Here is an 18,342-nt window from a genome sequence, read left to right as displayed (position 1 = left end):
CCTACCTATTCATATACCCATCCAGATGCCGTTTAAATGTTGTAATTGTACCAACTTCCACCACTTCCTTTGGAAGCTCATTCCATACACACACTACCTTCTGTGTGAAAAAACTGTCACTTTAGGTCCATTTTAAATCTTTCCGCTCTCACCTTAAACTTATGCTCTCTAGTTCTAGACTCCCCTACTCCATGAAAGACCTTGCCAATTTGCCCTATTCATGACCCTCATGATGTTATGAACCTCTACAACATCACACCTCCATCTCGGACCCTCTAGGGAAAATAGCCCCAGCCCACTCAGCCTTTGCCTATAGCTCAAACCCTCCAACCCTTGTAACATCCTTGTATATCTTTTTCTGCACTCTTTCAAGTATCACAACATCCTTCCTATAGCAGAGGGACCAGAATTGAACACAGTATTCCAGAAGTGGTCTAACCAATGTCCTGTACAGCCTCAACATGACATCCCAATTCCTTTTCTCACGTAATGAACCTGTTCAGCCGTTCTTAATAAGTCAACCACTTTCTCCCAGAATTCAACCGAGAGAATCTCTTTGCCTCCAATGTCAGTATATCCTTAACACCCTGTACAGTTTTAACAAGACTTTCCTCTTGTTGAATTCCAAACCACAATAAATTAAGGTCAAAATTCAGTTTGCTTTTTTAATTACTTGCTGCATGTAGAATCTTAGAATTTTACATTACAAAGAGGTCATTCAGTCTAGTGAGTCTGCATTAACGAAAGCTACTCTAAATCTACACCATCGCTTGGCCCATAGCCTTGAATGTTATGACATTTCAAATGCTCATCCAAGTACTTTTCCAAAGGTTGTGGCTTCCTGCCTCAACTATCCTCTCAGGCAGTACATTCCAGACAACCCCAGCCTCTGGTTGGAAAACATTTTCCTTAAATCTCCTCTAAATTGCCTGTGGGTTACCTTAACATTATGCCCCCTTGTATTGACCCTTCAGCTGCTTTCTATCCACCTTGTGCATACTCCTCATTATAGTGTATACCTCAATATTGACCTCTCTATGCCTTCTCTGATCTAAGGAAAACAACCCAAATTTATCCAGCCTGTCTTCAGAGCTGTAGTGCTCCACCCTAGGTAATATCCTGTTGAATCTCTTCTGCACCCACTCCAGTGCAATCACATTCTTCCTATAGTGTGGCAGCCATCAGCTGTGACATAACTAAAGTTTTATACTGCTGAAGATGGTCTCTCTGCTCATAATCTATGTTATGACTGATGAAGGCAAATGGAGTGTAATATGGGAAAATGTAAAGTTGTTCATTTTGAAAGGGAGAACAAAAGCACAGAATATTGTTTAAATGGAGAGAAACTGCAGAAATCAGTACCAGAAAGCATAAGACTATAAGACATAGGCGTGGAAGTAAGGCCATTCGGCCCATCGAGTCCACTCCGCCATTCAATCATGGCTGATGGGCATTTCAACTCCACTTACCAGCATTTTCCCCGTAGCCCTTAATTCCTTGTGACATCAAGAATTTATCAATCTCTGCCTTGAAGACATTTAGCGTCCCGGCCTCCACTGCACTCTGCGGCAATGAATTCCACAGGCCCATCACTCTCTGGCTGAAGAAATGTCTCCGCATTCCTGTTCTGAATTGACCCCCTCTAATTTTAAGGCTGGGTCCTAGTCTCCTCACCGAACGGAAACAATTTCCTAGCGTCCACCCTTTCCAAGCCATGTTTCAATTAAATCTCCCCTTAATCTTCTAAACTCCAATGAATACAATACCAGGATCCTCAGCTGTTCGTCGTATGTTAGACCTACCATTCCAGGGATCATCCATATGAATCTCTGCTAGACATGCTCCAGTGCCAGTATGCCCTTCCTGAGGTGTGGGGACCAAAACTGGACACAGTACTCCAAATGGGGCCTAACCAGAGCTTTATACAGTCTCAGTAGCACAACAGTGCTTTCATATTCCAACCCTCTTGAGATAAATGACAACATTGCATTCACTTTCTTAATCACGGATTCAACCTGCATGTTTACCTTTAGAGAATCCTCGACTAGCACTCCCAGATCCCTTTGTGCTTTGGCTTTACGAATTTTCTCACTGTTTAGAAAGTAGTCCATGCTTTTATTCTTTTTTCCAAAGTGCAAGACCTCGCATTTTCTCACGTTGAATTCCATCAGCCATTTCCTGGACCACTCTCCCAAACTGTCTAGATCCTTCTGCAGCCTCCCCACTTCCTCAGTACTACCTGCCTGTCCACCTAACTTCGTATCATCGGCAAACTTCGCTAGAATGCCCCCAGTCCCTTCAACTAGATCATTAATATATAGCGTGAACAGCTGAGGCCCCAACACTGAACCCTGCGGGACACCGCTTGTCACCGGCTGCCATTCCGAAAAAGAATCTTTTATCACAACTCTCTGCCTTCTGTCAGATAGCCAATCCTCAATCCATACCAGTAGCTCACCTCGAACACCATGGGCCCTCGCCTTGCTCAGCAGCCTCCTGTGTGGCACCTTATCAAAGGCCTTTTGGAAGTCTAGATAGACCACATCCACTGGGTTTCCCTGGTCTTCCCTGGCAACTTGGGGATTCTTGTGCATGAAACACAGAAAGCTAACACATAGGTGCAGCATGTAATCATAAAGGCTCATGGAATGTTGGTATTTGTTTTTAGGTGGTTGAAGTTTAAGAGTTGGGAAGTCTAACTGCAACTCTACAAAAGTGCTAGTGAGACCACATCTGGAGTACTGTGAGCAGTTTTGATCCCTTTATTTAATATCATTTCATTGGAGGCAGTTCAAAGAAGGCCCTCAAGGATGCTTCCTAGTATGGAGGGATTGTCTTACAATGAAAAGGCTAAACTACTTGGGGCCTGACATATCGGAGTTCAGAAGAATGAGAGGTGATCTCAATGAAACATATAAGATTCTGAAGGGGCTTGACAAGTTGAATGCTGAGAGAGAGTTCCCCCTCCTGGAAATGTCTAGCCTCAGAATGAAGGGATGCCAATTTAAGACTGCAACGAATTTCTTTTCTGAGGGTTGAAAGTCTTTGGAATTCTTTGCCACAGGGAACTGTGGGGGACAGTCCTTGTGTATATTTAAGGCTGAGATAGATAGAGTTTTGATCTGTAGGGCAATCGAGTGTTATGGGGAAAGGCAGGAAAGTGGATGTGAAGAATGTTGGATCTTATTGAATAGCAGAGCAGGCTCGAGGAGCCATACTGCCTAGTCTTGTTCCTGTTTTTTGTGGGTAAACGCAGGACTAGGGAGGTCAGATTCAGGGGTCACATTCACAGGATCTGGGATAGGCTACTTAGGACTGATATGAGAAAAAATGTATTCGTCAAGTGTGATGAACCTGTGGAGTCCTCTGTTACAGAAAACAGCTGAGGCTAAAACATTGCATGTTTTGAAGGAAGTATTAACAGTAGTTTATAACACTAAATAGGATCAAAGAGTATGGGACGAAAGTGAAAACAGGGCACTGAGTTGCATGATCAGCCATGATCATTTTGAATGGCGGAGTGGGCTCAAAGGGCTGAATGGCTTCCTTCTGCTCCTGTTTACTTTGTTTTTCATCTCTCCATTTAAACAGTAGTCTATCTTTTTGATTCTTCCTATCAAAATACATGACCCCACATTGTAAACTCCATCTGTCTAGTTTTGCCCACTCACTCAACCTAACTGTACCCCCTTGCAAATTCCTTATGTCCTCCTAGCAACATGTCCTCCCGTCTGCCTTCATAAAGTCAACAAATTTAGACTCGTCCCATTCTGCTCACGCCTCAAAATCATTAATATAAATTGTAAATGATTGTTACTCTGGGACTGATACCCCTGGCACTCCACCAGTTAAATCTTTCCAACCATTCATTCCATTTCTCCCTTTGTGGAATAATCTTTTATGTGAAGCCTCTCGAATTCTTTCTAAAAATCTAAATACATCAAATCTATTGGTTTCTCGTTATCAACTCTGCTTGTTATACCCTCAAAGAGCTCTAGCAAATTTGTCAGACATGATTTCCTTTCCATGAGAATTGTGACAAACATGTCTAAATGTCCTACCATGTCTTCCTTTGATAGTAGTTTGTGGCAATATTCCAATGACAGATGTAAGGCGAATTGTCTCTCTCCCTTCTTGAGAAGGGACAGTGTACCGCTGTTTTAACCCTCTGAATTCTGGAATATTATGACCAATACCCCCATTATCTCTTCAGCAACTTCCTGTAAACCTCTTGATTGCAGGCCATCAGGTCATTCAGTCCTATTAGTTTGTCAAATACTTTGTCCCTTGTGATAGAGACGGTTACAAGACATTTCTTCCCTTGTCTATCTGTTATTTTTGTAATGTTTACCATGATGATTGATTCGTATTATTGATTTAAATTATCTGCCATTTCCCTATTCCCCATTCTCAATACTCCAGTCACTTCCTTTTGGGAGTTCCATACTCACTTTAGATAGTCATTTCATTTGATATTTCTTGACCCGTTTACTTCATAATCATTTGTTTTTCCTTTTTATTCACTTTAAAAGTTATGCATTAGTCATTCCGAAAAAGAAAAGTCCTAATCCTCTGGCCTAACATTAGTTTTCACTACTTTTCATGTTTTAGTTTTCAGCTGAATACTATTATTAACAGCCTTTGTTATCAACAGGTAGTTCATCCTTCTCATCAAGTTCTTTTTTGATCAGAATAAATTTTACTGAGCATTATGAAATATCTGCTTAAACGTCTGGCACTGCTCACCCACTGACCTTACCCTTGGTTTTATTTTCCCAGCTTAATTTAGACGACATTTTCTTCATATCAATGTAATTGCTCTTATTTAATTGGAGGATACTGGTTTGATATGGAATTGCTGATCCTTAAACTGAATTTGAAATTCTAGTAAGTTGTGATTGCTACCCAGACTATGAGATCTCTTATTAATCCAACTTCATTACGCATTGCTAGATCTAAAATACCCTGTTCCCAGGTATGTTCTGCAACATAAGCTCTAAGGATGAATCCCTGATGTGCTCAAGAAATTCATCTTTCTTGTTACCCTTGCCTATCTGATTTGTTATTACCTGGAAATAAGAATCACCCATGATAGTGGTGGAGTGCTTCTTACATGCATTCTATTTTAAAATCATGTTTTTTGGGGACACGTAGACAGTTTCCACCCATGACTACTTCTCTTGACTCTTCCTTATTTCCACTCAAACTGATGGGTGAAATCATGACCTACTGTACCTACAGCACTGCTCATCGCCACACTGATACCTTTAATGACATCGCTGTGTGGTCTGTGCCCCTATTCACAATGGGTGTAAGAACCTCTTGGACAATGGCACTAATTGAGGCTCCTCGAAAGCTATGTTCTAGATTTCATATCTGTCTCACTCTCAGTCACATCTTTCTGTCCTTGATAACAAACCAAATTTGGTGTAATTAGTGAAGAGGTCTTATTGTCTCCTAAAACACAGTGTTAAAGTAAGTTTCCCCTGTGCCTGATGTGTCACCATGTCTACAGTTTGGCTTCCAATTCATCAACTCTGAGCTGAAGTTTCCTGAACAGCCAATACTTTCCGCAGATATGGTCACCATGCACAGCATTCACTAGTCCCCACATGTTACAGCCACAATAAATCACCTGACTTGCCACCTCTATTCTATTAAAGTAATTGAATTTGATGTTAGAAATGAATTTCCTAACTGACTCTTCAGCTGTAGTATTATCTCCTGATTTAAACCACTTGACCAATCAAAAGGAAAGGAACACCATCCAAATGCCTTGCTATTTTCCTGTGATATCAAGCTTCAACTTTGACTGGCAGGGACAGGTTGAAGAGGCTCTCTCCTACTGGTTCTTATCTCCTGCTGCCTTTCTAACAAGATCCACTCCCCCAATCTGCTTCACAGTGATGATAACCTGCTGTATATTCCTTTGTCTGCTTCATAGTTGTACTAACATGCGCATTCTTTCTAGCCCCAAAATAATCTACAAGTTGTTTCTGAATTTCAGAAATTTAGAAACTGAATTACAGTAGACTTAAAGCTTAATGAGGAACAGTTGGGTTCACAAGAAGGATGCAAATGTTACTGTAGGTTTTGAAAATAAATGCAAACTTCTTTGCTCTCCAGGGAGAGTTCGGATTCTTATTGCTACTGATCTTGCATCTCGTGGACTGGATGTACATGATATCACACATGTGTTCAACTTCGACTTTCCCCGCAACATAGAAGAGTATGTACACAGAATCGGGCGGACTGGCAGAGCAGGGTATGCACTGATCCCATGTCTTTAATCTGTGACTGTCAGTCTATATCTCTGCTGCCTCCCTGCTGTACATGTATTTACTTCACTTGCTAACCGTCTGTACTGTGTGTGCTGTATTGTTGGAGATGCTGCATGCTCAGATGAATGTAGAAGATCCTTGGGTACGATTTTGAAAAAAGTGAGTTATCACTGATACCTTGGCTGTTTTTTTTTAAAATACCTCCATCAAAATCACAATTAACAGAATATTTGTTTGTTGTTGTTTTAGATCAAATTGGTTTCCGGGCTTCCTATGCACCAACAGTGACATTTTAAAAATACTTGTTGGATGTAAAGAACTTTTTGGAATGTTCTATCAGCATGAACAATGCTTTATAAATACAAGTCTTCATCACTTTTTCATGCTTTTCACACTTGTGACAGAGGTGGCATCTCTCTCATTATCCCCTTTCTGGTCTGTAAATGTTAGCCATATAGTTGCAGGAAGCATTTATCTGCCTGCCTCACTGTTGCCCTTTTGCAGTTGTATGCCATGAAAAGACATCTTTCACCTGCTCTGTTTCAAGGGATAAATACTGGCCAGAGGGTAAAACCCCTGCACTTCCTAAAAATTGATAAGGTAGAAAAACCTTCTCCAATTGCCATGTGGTAAACCTGTATATAGCTTTAATAACATTCACTGAGTATGCATTTAACTATCTGTCACAAAAGACAACACACCTTCCATGATGCTAATTGCCAGCGTCATTCATTTTTTAAAGTATTGTTATTGATCTTTATCATAATGATGGGATATTTTCAAGTTGACTAATTCTCCAAATGTGAAAATGTCAGAAAATCCATGGAGAATTCTAAAATTATTTCATTGATTTATCACTTTTTACTTTGGTTGCTGTTGGAGGCCAGTGACTACTCAATTATGTCAGGAGTGATGTACCAGTAACGGTGTCTGACAGACGCCCTCCTGCAAGTTCCTGACTTGCACCAAAAAAAGGGACCCTGTTACTGAATTTGCAACTGCCTTGGACTCTATTTGCCACATCACTACTCTTAATTCCCTCCATGCATTCTAATTTATCACCTTGGTAAGATTCGTAAATATCGGCAGTTTTGAAATTGCTCGTCTTCAAATCATTGTAATAATAAGAAGGGTAACACTGACTTGTGTTGGCATTTGCTGACCAGCATCTCCCAGTCTTTACCATGGTATATTTCCATTAGCTCATTCTCTTTCATTCTGCCATCCTTCTTCCAGTTAGTGGTGGTGTGTCAGTCATACAATGACAGTAACAATGGGTGCTTCTGAAGCCAATGTCTTTCATTTCCCTTCACCCCCCCAATCCCCCTCCCCAAGTGCCTGTTTGTTTTAGGTTTAGATTATTTACGGTGTGGAAACAGGCCCTTCGACCCAACAAGTCCACACTGACCCTCCATAGAGCAACCCACCCAGACCGATTCCCCTATATTTACCCCTTCGCCTAACACTATGGGCAATTTAGCATGGCCAATTCACCTAACCTGCGCATCTGTGGGAGGAAACTGGAGCACCCGAAAGAAACCCATGCAGACACGGGAAGAATGTGCAAACTCCACACGCACAGTTGCCCAAGGTGGGAATTGAACCTGGGTCTCTGGCGCTGTGAGGCTGCAGCGCTAACTACTGTGCCACTTTTTTTTCCTTTTTTTATGATTTCATCCAGTCCTTGTGTGTGAGATTGAAGAAGTTCAACCTCAAGTCTTCCTGACTGTGTTTCATTATGTTGTGCTGAGTGGAATTTTTTTTCTCTCCCTCTCGTTCACCGTCATCATTTTCTGGCAGAACTGTTGTTTCGAAACAGCTTCTCTCAAACAATTAGTCATAGGGTTGGCAGAAATGGAGTAGTTTCTCCTGACTAAGTGATTATAAGAGTCCACAAGATTTTTGAAATAATTACTGATGAGTGTACATGGTCACTTTTTTTTTTGCTGAAGCTGCTAGCTAATGCAATAGAAACATTTTTTAAAAACTACAACAACAGGAAGTATGTGGATCTGATTCGAAAAACTTATGGGTTTTTATATGTCCTGTCGGGTTGGTAGTTTTGTGGCCTTATTGATTTCTTTAATGTGCTTTGGATTTGCAATCTGATGGATTTTTCAGTTTTTAAAAAAAAATTGCAAATGATTTTTGTGAAACAGGGTTATTAGTTTTAACACGCCTGTCTTGGAAAAAGTGTTTGTGAAAATCAAGGGTGTGTTTTATTCAAGTGGGTGATTGTGAGATAGTTATCTCTTGGGACGTTGTGTTACCAGAAGTCTTTGAAGTTTTCTTTGTTCCCTTTTGCTTGTCATAGTTATTGATTTGTGCACACTATTCTCTGCTTGATAACTTAATAGATTCCCTTGAAGGAACTATACTAGAACACGTTGGTGTTTTGCAAAACAGTTGAGCATTCAAATGCTCAGATGGCTCAATAAATCCTAAACATACACTTTGAAATAAATAAACATAATTTGAATTTGATACGTTCCAGTCTGTGATGTTCGTGTAATCCAATAGAGTTTCTTTTGTTTAAAAACAAGCTTCAGGCTAGGAACCCATGTTTGCTCACCTTGAATTTGATTTGAGGATTGTGCTGAAGTGTTAGACTGTAAAGCAAGCTGCACCACACAAGATTTTATCGTGGGCGAAAATGTATAAAAGTGATCATGCAGCAAAGTTAAAAATCACACAACACCAGGTTATATAGTCCAACAGGTTTAATTGGAAGCACACTAGCTTTCGGAGCGTCGCTCCTTCGTCAGGTGATAGTGGAGGAGTTGTATGATTTTTAACTTTGTACACCCTGGTCCAACACCGGCATCTTCAAATCATCATACAGCAAGGTTTGGATATCTTGAACTCCACAGAATAAAACTTCAAGTGAATTTGACCCTGGTACTCATGAAATCATCCCCACTTGATAGTATTTTTTTTAAAAAGTGTGAAATTCAACAATATTCCATTGATGTAGTTTCGCCAAACCATATATTCCTTGAACCTTCCATTCTTTGTCTCCACTTTGGTTGCATCACAAATGATGGCACATTCTTCTTTTTAAAAGAAAGTCCTCCTGCTTACCTGTACATAAACATGAAGCACTATTGTTCTCTTTTTGTAGACAGACACTAAACAAATGCCATATAGTGTAGTCAAGGAGAAAAGTTTTTGGTGTCCCATTTTATGCAGCCACAAGAACCCAACCAAGTTGTGGGTGACTTTTGGATGCAATAGGAGGTTAAAATGGGACTATTTTTCCATTGTTTTGAGGGCACGTTAATTTTTTTAATAACATCCTGTGCCGTTTATATCTGTTCTAACATCTTATTTTTCAGCAACATATTTCACAGTGGATGTTGACTGTTTTGTTCAATTCCATTTTGTCTGATGACTTGCATTGAGTTGAGTGGTTGGTTGCAAAGTGATTTTGAAATCCATGTTTCAATGAAGTGAGTCTTTATGCTCATGAATTTTTACTACTGCCTGGGAATGGAACTGTTTTCAGTCTAGGTAACATCAGTGCCAAGTGTTATGTGATCAGACTAAATAGATAGAGTAAAATGGTTTTTAAGGTCAGATTATGAGCTTCTCTACATGTTTCAGAACTAAGTTGAGATTTCCATATTGAAAATATTTTCTTGTAATTTCCATTTGTTTATATTGAATGTTGTAAAGTTTATTTGTGAAGCACCTGGGGATTTTTCTTTTTTTTTTCTAATCAGATGTTAGTACACATCTATGAACAGGTAGGACTTGAACCCAGGCTTCTTGCCTATATAAATGCAAAGCAATGCGGGTTTGCTACTGCTATTTGTGTTGAATAACCACAAATATTATGCTACTAAAAACAGAAATAACCTCTAAACAGCGATCTGTTTAAATTATAAACAAAACATGCTTCAGAAGAAAGCGAGCACTGCAGATGCTGGAGATCAGAGTCGAGACTATAGTGTGCTGGAAAAGCACAGCAGGTCAGGCAGCATCCGAGGAGCAAGGGAATCAACGTTTTGGGCATGAGCCCTTCATCAGGAATTAGGCTTGTGGGTCGGGGTTGAGAGGTAAATGGGAGGGGGTGGGGTTTGGGGGAAGGTAGCTGAGAAATTGATAGGTGGATGAAGGTGAGGGAGAACGTGATAAGTCAGAGGGGGGGAATGATGGACCGGTCTGGAGGGCACTGTCGAGTTGGAAGCTTCAGACTGGGATAATACGGGAGGAGGAGAAGTGGGGAGGCTGTTGAGGTCCGCATTTGTCCTGTGTGGTTGCAGGGTCTGGAGGCGGAATATCAGGCATTCCTCCTCCAGGCGTTGGGTGGTAGGAGTTTGGCTGTAGAGGAGGCCTGGGACCTGCATGTCCATGACGGAGTGGGAGGGGGTATTGAAGAGTTCAGTCATGGGACTGTGGGGTTGATGGGTGCGGGTGTCCCGGAGGTGTTCTCTGGGATGATCTGCGGGAGGGTGTTCTGTCTCGCCAATGTGGAGGAGACCACACCGGGTGTGGTGGGGATGCAGTGGACAGCATTGGTGGAGGTACAGGTAAATTTCTGGCAGGTGTTGGGGGGTCCCTTGGGGTCTTGGACGGGGGTGGGGGAAGGGGGGTGTGCGCGCAGGTTTTGCCCTTCCTGTGATGGCAGGGAGGGGTGCTGGGGGAGGGGTGTGTACTGGTGGGGGCGGTGCGGACCTGACTGGGAAGTGTTGGAGGGAATGGTTGTTTTGGACCGTTGATGGGGGTGGGTAGGGAAGTGTGTCTGTGATGGTGGGGTCCGTTTGGGGGTGATGGAAGTGGCGGAGGATGATGAGTGGTGTGTGGAGGTTTGTGGGGTGGAAGGTGAGGACCAGGGGTTTTGGTCCTTGTTGTGTTGGGAGGGATGGGGTTCAAGGGCAGCGGTGCGTGGGGTGAAGGAGGGCGCTGGAGGACATTGTCAGGCGCATGGTGGGGGGGTGGGGGGGAGGTTGCAATCGTGGAAGAGGGAAGCCACTTAGGTCTTCTTGAGGAGGAGTTGGTCATCCTGGGTGCAGATGCGGCAGAGGCAAAGGAGTTGGGAATGGGGAATGGTGTTTTACAGGAGGTGGGCTGGGAGGAGGTGCAGTCTAGGTAGCTGTGGGAGTCGGTGAGCTTGTGATGTATGACTCTGGTTAGTCGGTTGCCAGACACCGTGAGGGAGAGGTCCAGGGGTGGGGTGGAGGGGAAGGTTTCCGAGATGGTCTGGATGGGTTTGAGATCTGGGTGGAGGGTGTTGGTCACTATCAGAGATGTATTTCCCTCTCCACCCCTATCAACGCTCCGAGGGGACCATTCCCACCACGACTCTCTTGTCGGGTCCATGCCCCCCGCCGGCCCGCACCCCACTCCTGGTGCCTTTCCCAGCCACCACAGGAAGTGCAGGGCCTGCATCCACACCGCTCCCACCGCCTCCGTCCGGGACCCCAGGAGATCCTTGCACATCCGTCGGAGGTTTATCTGTACCTCTGCCGGTGTTGTCTGCTGCATCCCATTGCGCCCGGTGCGGTCTCCTCTACATCGTGGAGATGGAGCGCCTTACTGCAGGTGGTTTCGGAGAGCATCTCTGGGACACCCACACCCACCAGCCCCACCATCTGTGGCTGAACAATTCCAACTCCCCCTCCCATTCCACCAGGGACATGCATGTCCTGTGCCTTCTCCACCGCCAAACCTTTCCTCCTCCAGGTGTCGGGTGGCAATGCCTCATATTTCACCTTGTGGCCCTGCAGCCATACAGGATGAATGTGGATTTCAACAGCTTCCTCATTTTCCCTATCTCCCGTATTGTCCCAGTCCCTAGCCTCCAACTCAACATCACCCTCTGGAACCGTCCGTCACTGCCCCCTCGTCTGACCTAAAAGCATGCTTCAGTGTTAGTCATTTGACTGAACTTTTCTCATCAATATACCTAATTGTGGGGAAAAAATTGCTTCCTATTTGTTTTGCAAAATAACTTTGGCAAAGGACACAATGAGTAAGTTCAACACTTTCTGTCATAGGAGCTGAATTTGATTGGGCATGGGTAGATTTAGACACAGACCTCATTTCTACATAGACAAAGTTACTCATTGTGAACAAACCTTGATGTAAACAAGATTCCCATTTGGAAGAGCTGTTGGAAAATTCCATTGAGAAGATTGTGTCCGTTATAACAGAAAATGGCAAATTTTCTGTCTTGGTACCTCTCTCATATATTGTGGTTTGATTCCTTGTACAGCAGGTTGGGCTGAATGTGGAATGTAATGCATTTAAACTGTAGCATATTATAACTCTAATGTTGTTTGTCACAGCTAAACTGAGGCTAAGGATTGAAAACAGTGAACACTGTTGAAATGAGAAACTGCCACTTTGCTTTGTCATCGAGATTCAATGAAAATTACAAAAATTTACTGTAACCACATTTTGTTTTGGTATTCCTGTTCATGTATTCAAAAATGTGAACTGTTTCTTTTTGTAACTGGTTTGTTAAAAACTTATTAATATTCGATTTATTGTCACATGTATCTTGTTACAAAATGGTGAAAAGTTTGTACAATGTCACCATCCTCCAGAGCTATCTTTAAAACACAGAAAAATAAACCAAAACATCTAAAGACCGAGAAATGAAAAAATAAAGTAAGTGTCCAACTTTACAGTCCTTCTTGTAAGTGCTCCATCATGGGCCTGGTGATCAGGCTTAAGTCGTCATTGCTGCATCACTCCTGCAGGAATGAAAGTCACTACTCTGTGGTGCCATCTTGCTTCCACTGATGCCTTTGCCACTGAGTCCTTGCTGGGCCTCGCCAGTGCAGCTGTCACTGATGCTGTTGGGTATTGCTTCAAGCTACACTCAGCTCCACTACTGCCATGCGTTGGCTTTGGGCCCGCTTTGCTGATGCAGCTTGATCTCGTACTGGGGCTAAACGTGCCCTGCCACCGTTTCCATGAATCTGCAGAGGAAGCAGATGCTGGCAGGATCCCAAACTCCCCTCTGCATCAGCAGCCACAGTTAGCGCTCAGACTGCCTCGACAAAGCAGAGGCCGCTAGGAACCCAAACTCACCTTCACCTCAAGTGCAAGCTGCCAACCCTCGCCACGACCAAAGTCTTGAAGAGGTAAATAGAACAGGAGAAAAAAGAAACTATAAGAAAGATGGATGAGCTCCAGGAAATTATTCAAATTTTGCCATAAAATAGCTAAACATCTCTTTTTGCTCAAACTTCTTTCTTGAAATTTAGGTCATAGCTTTTCTATTCCTGTTTTCATCTCCCTATCAAGGTTGCAATAAATAACAGGTTCAGGATCCTTTTTAGTGGCATACAGTTAAACACTTGCAATTACCTTTCGTGTTTAAATTCTTTCCACCAACATTAATGTTATTCCCTACAAGGCATTATGATCCTACTGGTTCACGTGACAGTTGCTTGTTATTTGATACATGAAAATTCCTGTTTTCATGTCACTGTCTATTCATCTTTTATTTACATATCCTTTTTATTTCATGGCTCACATGAAAATTTCTTGATTAGAGAAAGGATGGAGTAAAGTTATCCATTTTGTTGATTTGGTACTAAGTGTGAGTATCAGAATTTGATGTTTGGCTAAGAGCTACAAGTTGTTTTTGTTGACTGTTGTGGAGAGGAAGTGACTGACAATTGTGAAGTCAAGTTAGAATATTGCAGCTGAAATACTGAACTGCATTTTGTTAAGAACTTTTTGTGAGCTTGCAAGCTGATATGCATCTGTTTTGAGATGTTGACGTATTTTGAATGGCAATTATCCAATGTTTGGTAAATTATCAAATTTTGAATCTTTATCCCATGCTTGGCTTATTTTACATTGTGAAACCATAGAAGATTTTTTAACTTGTTAGTTTATTTTTACCATGTGATTGTCCATTATATAATGTCTATGTATTTGCCAAGTCTTGTGGGTGTTAGCTTTCAAATATGGGGGAATGGCATCTGATCCAACTCATAGTACTAATATTGATAAAACCAGTTCTTTATTTTATTAAATCTTCCTTACAAGATAGTTTTTGTGAGCAGTTTCTCAAACTTTTTTTTTTAAACTGAAAACTTTAACCGTAATGACAAAAAAAATTGGTCATCTGTAATAATTTTCTGATCAGCCTGTTCTGACATGTTATGATGCACCTCTGTAGCACAGGGGACTTGAACCCAGGCCTTCTGGCCCAGAGGTAGGGACTTACTATTGCACCACAAATGGTTGTGTGAGAGGGAAATGGGCCATTTAGGTACTTAAGCCTGTTCAGTTGTTCACTTCAATCATGGCTGTTTGTGCTTTGCTCCATGTTCCTTGAAGCCTTTACCTTACAAAAGGCTGTTTATTGCTTAATTGAGTTTTTCAATTGGTCATTCCCATAAAATCGTTGTCATTAGCTGTATCCACAAAGACTGCCGCAAAGAACCAGGCTATTCATCTCAACGAGCCTGTTGTAAGCTGGAGTTATGGATAACTATATATTTCCAATTCCTTTCCAATGCATGGCTCACCAGGAATTTCTCCCACTCTAATGACCTACCATTGACATTTATTAAAAGCATTTGCAAGTTGTTTGGCCAGTTTAGGAAATGGACCTTCCTTGGGTATCAAGTACTGGAATGGGACTTGAACCTGGAACTTTGATTCAGAGTCAAGAACAGAATCTGCTCCATTCACCGTTTTGTACAACAAAGTTTAAACAACTCAGCAACTTTTCCATCCATAGCTGTAACCTGTCCTTATGTTAGTAGTACAATTGCTTTGCAATTGCTTTATGCCACACGTGGTCCAGAGGGTTATCAGTGTGGAAAACCCCACCCCCATTCCATATTGTCCCCTTTGAGTGGGAGACTGAATAGCTGGCTTCCTCCTGTTTCATTGATTATGCCAGTAGCAGGCAAGCTGTAACTTGTTTGTAAGTGTACAGTTTGCTTCTTTGTCAGCTTAATGAAGTTCACCAGGACACTGAGGATTTATTGTTAACATATTGTGTTCTGTTCCAGTCGTGTGGGATCCGCAATAACCCTCATCACGAGGAATGATTGGAGATTTGCTGCAGAATTGATTGCAATTCTTGAACGAGCATGTCAGGTGTGTTTCTGCAGTTCTTGTCGTACCTCATTTTAGTATTTCACTTGTTAGCTCTAGTCTAACATCTCAGCCAAAGGAAAAGTGTAGATACTGCAATTGGATGGAAATTAACTGAGAAATGGGGCTTAAATGATTCATAACTTAAAGACTGGGAACATTCAAAGAGTGATTTCTGTTGTGGGGCTCCTGGCTTGAGCTTGAAAACGTCTCCTGTATCCAAGCCTTTGTGAAATGAACTTGCGGAAAAACCTTCAGATGTAATTCCCTGGTTTCCCTGGACCGTCTGAGGCTGAGGGGTGACCTTATAGAAGTTTACAAAATTATAAGGGGCATGGATAGGATAAATAGGCAAAGTCTTTTCCCTGGGGTCGGGGAGTCCAGAACTAGAGGGCATAGGTTTAGGGTGAGAGGGGAACAATCTAAAAGAGACCTAAGGGGCAACTTTTTCACGCAGAGGGTGATAAGTGTATGAAATGAGCTGCTAGAGGATGTGGTGGAGGCTGGTAAAATTGCAACATTTAAGAGGCGTTTGGATGGGTATATGAATAGGAAGGGTTTGGAGGGATATGAGCCGGGTGCTGGCAGGTGGGACTAGATTGGGTTGGGATATCTGGTCGGCATGGACGAGTTGGACCGAAGGGTTTGTTTCCATGCTGCACATCTCTATGACTCTATAAGTGAAAACGTGCCTCAAATTAATAGCGCAGTGCCAATATAAAATAACCTAACTGTGTTCAAACAAGATGACCTGAACTGAACGGATCCAGTGTATTGGGATATTCTTGGACTTCGGCACAGAGCTTTTGGGGCTTCTTCAGAGAGAGTTGAAGACTGATGTCTTTAAAGTTATGGAAGGAAATGATGGCTCACTGATTAGCACTGCTGCCTCACAGCACCTGGGACCCTGGTTCAATTCCTGCCTTGGGCAACTGTCTATGTGGAATTTGCACATTCTCCCGTGTCTGCATGGGTTTCCTCCGGGCGCTCCGGTTTCCTCCCACAGGCCAAAAGATGTGCAGGTTAGGTAAATTGTCTGTAGTGTCAGGTATAGGGGAATGGGTCTGGGTGGGTTGCTCTTCGGAGGTTCGGTGTGGATTGTTGGGCCAAAACACCTGTTTCCACACTTTAGGGGATCTAATCTAATCAGTTATATTTTGATTCCCAGTTTAGGAATTAAAAAGTTATGTGTGTAAGGCAGTTATTAACAGATATTAAAAAAACAAGATATTCAAAACAAAGGTCTTCACCCAGAGAGTAGTAAGAATGTGGAACTCGTTTCAGGGAGTGGTTGAGTGAATGGCAGAGATTTAAGGGAAGCCTGGTCATATGTCTATGAGGAAAGAAGACATAGAAAGATATATTGATGGGGTTAAATGAAGCAAAACAAGAAGGAGGTTGAGTGTGGAGCATGACCAGTTGAACAGAATGTTTCTGTCATGTTATTTTATTTCCATCTATCCTCTGTATAGACAAGGTGTGAGGCTGTTTTGTAGGTTCAACTGTATAACTGAATTCAATTGCAGTAAATGTGGGCTTTTCATGTGCAGCCTGTTCCTGAAGAACTTCTGACAATGGCAAAAAGATTTGAACAAAACAAAATGAAGAAGGAATATGAGCGGGAGGTTGCAGCCTCCCATGGTGAAGGCCGTAGCGGTCGCGGGCAAGGCAGAAGAGGCTGGAATAAAGTAAGATCCAAAAACATTCTCTCAGTTTAGTCTTTACTCATGAAATTGTGTCTGTGGTGGGTAATAAACCTGCACATTCTTGATCGTGCATTTCATGCACTTCCTTGATTTTGATCAGCAATTAAATTACTTCAGTAAAATTGGTGGTGGATCCAATAGTGATGCTTACATTTGGGGAGGAAAGTAACATGATAATCTGAAGGATATGAAACAGGTATTTAAAGATCAAGTCATCTCTGCAGAGAAAACATACTCATTGGCAACGTTAAGAAATGAGGACAGATGAAAACTGAGCAGTGTTGGTGAAATTTTGATGCTGATGACAGAACCGAAGGAAACATGATGTTTCCTGTCCAGGTTTAATACTACAAGCCATACTTGCATTCTCTCAGCCCTAGGAGGTCATATTAAAGTTTTTGAAGCCATAGCTTGTTGGGTTTCAATCCCAGAGTCAGGTTATTCACACAGGCCATTGATGGGCAATCACAAGCAGAGCTGAATTGTTACATTTGTAATTGCAGTTTGCATTTGTACCCCTTAATCTGATCAGGAAACTGTGAATCAACATTGTCCTCCCAGAAAGCTTTCAGTGTACATTCAATAGGGAGCAGCCTCATTCCCTGTCCCCAGTTCAAAATGGGTTTTTAAAATACCTTTTATAAATGTTTCTGGCAGTATGTTGCCGTAGGCATTGGTTGTGCCGAATGATCAGACCAACCTTCAGCCAGTGGTTCTGCGAAGTTTTCAACGTCAGCCTGGTGGAGAGCTGGCAGGTGGCCACCAGGTTACATTGGGCAAGATTTAGACTGAGCTCAAACAGTGAAAGAAATGTTAAAGGTAAACATCAATGTGGATAGTTTTCATTTAAATAAACAATATGTTAATGAAAACCATGAGATTAAATTAAGAGTGTTAGTTTGTAATCATACAGCCAACCAGCTGGCTAATGTACACATTTATATCTTTACAGAGAAACTGAAACAACGATATCCGCTTCTTGTTGTCTTGTAGCAGTGAAACCAAACCTGATTTATACAGCGCAGCAAAGTTAAATTACTGCACAGGCTCAATTCCAAGACACGTGAGCACTGCACTTTACTGCATCCTTCGCTTTTGGAAAATTTAAAAAATGTTTTGTGCACAATTGTTTTTTTTTCTTTATATAAACAGAATGTTATTTTCAGCTGATGGGGGCCTAGTATGGAAGGAATGAATGAGGTTCCATATGGTTGCTGGGATAGCAGCAGTGTGCGATGTTCCTAGATGTTGATGATTAACATTCTGTGTATTCCACTGTATTT

The 18,342-nt window shown here is 42.0% G+C and overlaps 1 protein-coding gene across 1 annotated transcript in view; it reads left to right on the top strand.

Moving 5' to 3' along the window:
• ddx43 (DEAD (Asp-Glu-Ala-Asp) box polypeptide 43) overlaps positions 1–18,342 on the top strand; it is a 77,093-nt gene extending 58,751 nt beyond the window's left edge. The window contains exons 14-17 of the mRNA XM_060854977.1: positions 6,127–6,265; positions 15,269–15,356; positions 16,904–17,041; positions 18,012–18,342. Coding sequence (XP_060710960.1) covers positions 6,127–6,265; positions 15,269–15,356; positions 16,904–17,041; positions 18,012–18,020 — 374 coding nt within the window. The 3' untranslated portion in view covers positions 18,021–18,342. The remainder of the gene's footprint in view (positions 1–6,126; positions 6,266–15,268; positions 15,357–16,903; positions 17,042–18,011) is intronic.

This window comes from Hemiscyllium ocellatum, chromosome 3 (assembly GCF_020745735.1).
Source record: "Hemiscyllium ocellatum isolate sHemOce1 chromosome 3, sHemOce1.pat.X.cur, whole genome shotgun sequence".
NCBI lineage: Eukaryota > Metazoa > Chordata > Chondrichthyes > Orectolobiformes > Hemiscylliidae > Hemiscyllium > Hemiscyllium ocellatum.
Note: the sequence above shows the minus strand (reverse complement) of the source record. Positions and strands in the feature narration are given on the sequence as shown.